Source organism: Bactrocera neohumeralis, chromosome 4 (assembly GCF_024586455.1).
Source record: "Bactrocera neohumeralis isolate Rockhampton chromosome 4, APGP_CSIRO_Bneo_wtdbg2-racon-allhic-juicebox.fasta_v2, whole genome shotgun sequence".
NCBI classification, from domain to species: Eukaryota; Metazoa; Arthropoda; class Insecta; order Diptera; family Tephritidae; genus Bactrocera; species Bactrocera neohumeralis.
Window position 1 is genome coordinate 79,527,896 of NC_065921.1, and position 5,461 is coordinate 79,533,356.

A 5,461-nucleotide genomic window follows, 5' to 3' on the forward strand; every position below is an offset into this window, starting at 1 on the left:
AGCACTTTTTCAATTTTTATTTCGTAATTTCTAACTAAGAGCGTTAATCTTCTTCTTTTATTTTTGTGTTTCATTCTGATTTCGTTTCAGGTGTGATCTTTGACGACACATGAGAACTTTGTGTGGACTTTGACTGCTTTTTCATTGAATATATCTGGTAACCTGTGAGTTCCAATTTTCAAACTTCGGGAGAGCATGCGTTTCTGCCAAAAATGTATGAAATCTGGTCAATATTTCTCTTAGCCCTCATAACCCAATTTTTCAAAAATATTTGAATTTCCCATAAACTCTATACCGTATCTATCGGTCATGATGTAGGAAATCTTTTTGTTTTAATTTTCGAATTATGGGTGTATCAACTACCTTCGGTCTGAGAGATTATTCGCTTGGATTTTATATTAAATGTTGTAAAATTACATATGAAAGTGAAACTAGTTTAATGGGTTACGAATTATGTAAGATTGTAAGGTCGTGGTCTTGAAGATATTACGTAAGATTGCAGAAAGATTTGCAAATTGTCATGAATATCTGAAAACCATAAACCTAAAGGTTACTCGCATCACTTGAACTCCGGTTGCGAATTCACGGCCGATGTGCTTAAGCAATAAATAATAAATTTTTGTAGCAAAAGTAAATATGTATAAGAACTTTATTGTCACAGAATAGCTATTTTTTATGAAAGTGAAAAAATCGCTTGCCAAATATTTGCGTTGCGTTAAAAATGTGCAAAAAATAGTGAGTGACTAGTAAATAGCTGTAAACACCACTAAAGGTGGCTGACTGGTAAATAGTAAATGGTATAAAAAGCAAACGCAAAAAATAACGGTAAACAAAAGAAAGTCATAAAAAGATATGAGAACAGCCTTCACACAAGTTTTTTGACACGCAGCGCCAACGCTTTAGTTTTCGGCGCCTTTTAGCTGTCATTTTGTTTTTGTTAGTCATACAACGGCGTGTGGGCGGCGCACCGCGATAAGCAGCTTGGTGGAGATAAGCGCCGACGCGATATGAAGGCGTGTGAACTATGAGAGAGTATAAAAAGTGAAAATCTCGAGCAAAGTGTTATCATTCACTTCGTATACAACAAACAAACTACTTATTTGTAAACAATGCGCACCACTTGGACGCTCCTGATATTCAGCCTGTGGCTCAACCACTACGCCAGCAATGCGACGCCACTTAGCGGCACGGATGTTGAGCAAGCCACAGACGTGCCTTCAGTTGGAGACACCACCAACGCAACCAAACCCGTTGTTTCTGACGACGATGATGATGACGATGACGACTGGTTCAACTATGATGGACGCATCATCGGCGGCCTGCCCACATCCATACGGAATTTCCCCTACCAGGTGTCGCTGCAGTATCGCGGCCAGCATATTTGTGGCGGCGCCATAGTGCGACCGAACGTTGTCATCACCGCGGCACATTGCGTCGACCCATCGATGAAGGTGAGTGCATTTAAGGTGCGCGCCGGCTCCTCACAACACGCTTATGGCGGTCAATTGCGTGCGGTGCAGCGTATACTCCGTCATGAGGGTTACTCCTCGACCACATATAATCTGGATGTGGCGCTGTTGCAGCTCGCACGCGAACTCATCTATACAGAAACGGTGCAATCCGTCGAATTGGCGACGCAAAGTGCTGTGTTGTCCGCGCAAGCAAAGCTCTTCGTTAGCGGTTGGGGTCTCACCAGCGAGACGGGCTATGTGTCAGCGATGTTGAATTACGTGGATGTACAATTGATCGGGCAGGAGACTTGTGCACAGAATTATAAATATGTGGTGCCGATAACGGCGGAAATGTTCTGTGCCGGCTACAGTAATGGTGGTAAGGACTCGTGTCAGGGTGATTCGGGTGGTCCGTTAGTCACTTACAATCGCAAGGTGCGCACACTGTACGGCATTGTTTCGTGGGGTGTCGGCTGCGCACAAAAGGAATATCCGGGCGTCTATGCGAAGGTGTCCGCGTTGAGGCCGTGGATTGATGAGCAGCTGGCGGACATTGATAAACGTAGCGGAAAAGTATAGATAGCGGTAATGAAAATTTAATTTAAGGAAATAAAATGAGTTTGTTAAGTTAAAAAAAAGCGAAGTGTTGCCTTTAACAATATTGGTAGCCATCAATCTATGCCTCCTCGAATAAGGTCTTCATTGTTGAAATTATAGCGAGCTTCATAATCGTCTGTACTGAGTGCGTTCGTACTATTTGTTTGCTTGATCCCTCAATAGAATATCCCAACCTCTGTTCCCAAAAAATATCAGCCTTCGTAAGTGGATACAACCATGGGAATCTTTCCTTCTTCGGATATTTGTTGAAACCCGATGAAAAAACTCCGTAAAATATATTGGAATGCATTAAGGCCATGTATAGACGAGTTCATGAAAATCTTCAGACTTTTCGTCGAGTTAAATTGAAGGCTGATGTCTTATAGACTGCTCCGTGTTTCTGAAGATAACGCTTAGGTTGGTTGCTTCAGAGAAAACTAGGAATTGTCAGGTGGCTCATTTTCTCTGTTTCGCTTTTATTGCTTCTTGGAAAGACAAGAATAGGTTTACACTCGAACTCGAAACACATTTTAGTTTGTGGTTAGTTTTGAATTGCAAGTTAAACATAAAACTTTGACGCTTAAAAGAAGAACGCTTTCAATACTTCAATGCCTACTCCTTCTTTCTTGCGGAGCAACTCCTTTATGGTATGAGGACCAACCGCGATGAAGAGTTCAGGTCCTACCATGTAGTTGATGTTGTTATAGCGGCACAATTATGCTGAGTTGACAGCCCTTGGCTGGATAAAAATCCGGGTCCGTTAAGGTTACGTAGACCTGACTGTTGTGGGAACGGTTCAGGTCCTACCAAGTTAGTGGATACTGCGGACCTTGTGACCGGGCACCCATATAAGGTCCATTTGATTACGTTCCGATAGACTGTTCAGCCATTCTCTACACTCCTGCACCAGAAGCGAGAGTGGAATCATTCTTGCTGTCTTGTTGCTAAGGGTAACCTTGAGCTTCTTGGTGAAGTTTAACCTTTTGGTAATACTGACCCTTGAGAGTAGAGCCACTTAAGTCTATCATACGCTGGGATGAGATTACCTTACCTCTGCCAAACCCTTCTGCTGTCATTTTAAGCAGTGTGTGTTTGGTTACCCGACCGATTACTATGTAAAATGGTGTGAGTTCAAGCATGATTTCAAGTGCTGCTGTCGGGCATGTGTGCATGGCACCCGACACACGGAAGTCTAACCCAACCAAAGTCTGGCTTCTGGCTAGTTCATCAGCTTTACAATTGTCAGCGAAATGAGTCTAAAGTTGAATTAGTTTTAAGCTACGAGCTAAGCGCTAGTAACACAAAAGACAAAAGAAGAGCCTCAGTTTTACAAGACTAATACTGACTTAACTAATATTTAAGGAGTTAGTCCGGTGTAGTCTATCACAGCGAAAAACTGAGACTTTTATAGGCGAATTAAATGCACGCATAGCAACTGAGAAGAATAAACATTTTGCTGTAAAATGAAGGTGTGACTTTATTCCCGCTTTCTGGCAGTTTGTGGATTCTATCCCAAAAGAAATGTTCAGGTATGTCAGCCAAGAATCAACCTAGCAAGTTTTTGATGACTCGTTCTGTAGTGAGAGAGTTCTGCAGCGATTCAGAATGGAAGTCAGAAAGTGCGGGGTTGAGCTATAAGGCGTGTGCAGCAAGAGGCCAAGCGTTATTTGTAAGTTAAGTTATTGTCCCGTGTCTTGTGGCAAATTTCGGGCGTTTTTCGGCAACCGCCAGCTTCAATTTGATGAATTGTTGTCGGTCACATTCCCCATTACTGATTTCAACCTGTTTTAGAAGCTCATACTCTTCATCGTGAAATATTCACGCCCTTTTGAACCGATCAAATACAGAGCATGAACTTGACGTCATGGTTGTTCGTCTTTGCGGTTGATTTTACAAGTTGGCCAGGTTCTACATATGACTTTTTGAGTTTAGACTTCTCGCAATTGACCCATATTTTCATACATATATTATATTATATTCATTCATATATTATATTCATTACCAATAAAAATCCGATTTTGGAACAATAGAGTAATGATGCAGCTACTCCGAAGACTTAGCAAAACCCACAAATATATATCTCTAAACCCATTATTGACCCTTTGGCATACAAATATGTCTTTTTTAAAACGATTCACTATGTCTTTCAGTTCAGTTTAACTTAATTTGGTCTCAACTGCATAGTTAAAAGTTCATAATTTTATAGTGTACTCAATTTCAGAGTCACTTATATAACAGCAGCCTAAAGGTAGGCAATATTTTGCATATTGGCGCTGAAATCTAGGCAACATTTTTTGGTGCTGTCCATTTTAACAATGAGCTGCAAGTCTAACAAGCAATATTTTAACTTATTTCAAACCTATATTTGTGAAACCATATTTTTATAAAAAATATAATATTTTACCACTATGAAATTACCGAATACTGCAATTTTGAGAAAAACTTCAAATCTCTACTCTGTGGTTATTGGCCTACTTGTTGGGTTTTCCAAAAGCTTGGCGCAGAAAATGGGTGGAGAGTCGAATGCATTTTAATTAACAATGAGAAAATGTGCTGCTAAATTACAAACTAGCTTGAAAACTGAAACGAAAAATGAACTTTAGTTATGCTTAGATGCATGTGTATGTAGGAACATATTGTTTTATGTCTGTATGTAATTACAAACGAGCCAAATTTCTCAAATTTATTTATTATTTTTCCACAGTAGCAATTTTCTGAATAAATATGAAATTAAATTCGAGAAAAACATACATACATACAGACAACCACACACAGAAAAAACAAGGCAGGCAGCAACATAAAGCAACAACAACATACAACAAAAAAGTACCGTAAATTTGAAGTCAAATGCCGAGAACTGCCGAGAGGTCAGAGATATCGAAGGTTTCGCCCACTGCTTGGCCTATGAGCATGTCCAGTGCTTGTTTCTATGCACACATACATGTATGTATATGTGTGTTGCATGTTTACATACATGCCACAAACGTTCGGCAAGTGCCTCCTCTCGAAAAATAACAATTGACATGCTGCCTCCGGCCTGAAGTGGACAACATGCTGTGCGCTGACCTCCACACGAGCACTTGCTCTCTGCTTTGGCATGTGTGTGTGCGTGTGTTGTTGTTTTAAATTGTATTTGTGCGCTTATGAAAACATTGCTTATATGAAAATTTGTTTAAAACACAATATAATAATTTCTCAATTTCGGGTTGAGCAGCACACAACAGCAGCCAACAGCCAGCAGCCAACAGCCAGCAGCCGCTTGTCATTTGTCTTTGGCCATGCCTCTCCAGGCGACTGCAGTTACAACTACAGCTACGGCTAAGGCTCTGGTTATGGCTACGGCTACGGCTGCGTTTGCTTTCTTTCCTATTTTATTGCGCTCGTATTTTCTGGCACTCAGCCGGCAGCGGCAA

At 40.8% G+C, this 5,461-nt stretch overlaps 1 protein-coding gene across 1 annotated transcript; it reads left to right on the forward strand.

Moving 5' to 3' along the window:
* The first annotated feature begins 1,109 nt into the window (after positions 1-1,109).
* LOC126757176 (trypsin alpha-3) lies at positions 1,110-2,030 on the forward strand. Its single transcript, XM_050470872.1, has one exon. The coding sequence runs from the start codon at positions 1,110-1,112 to the stop codon at positions 2,028-2,030; it is 921 nt and encodes a 306-aa protein (XP_050326829.1).
* The last annotated feature ends 3,431 nt before the right edge of the window (positions 2,031-5,461 follow it).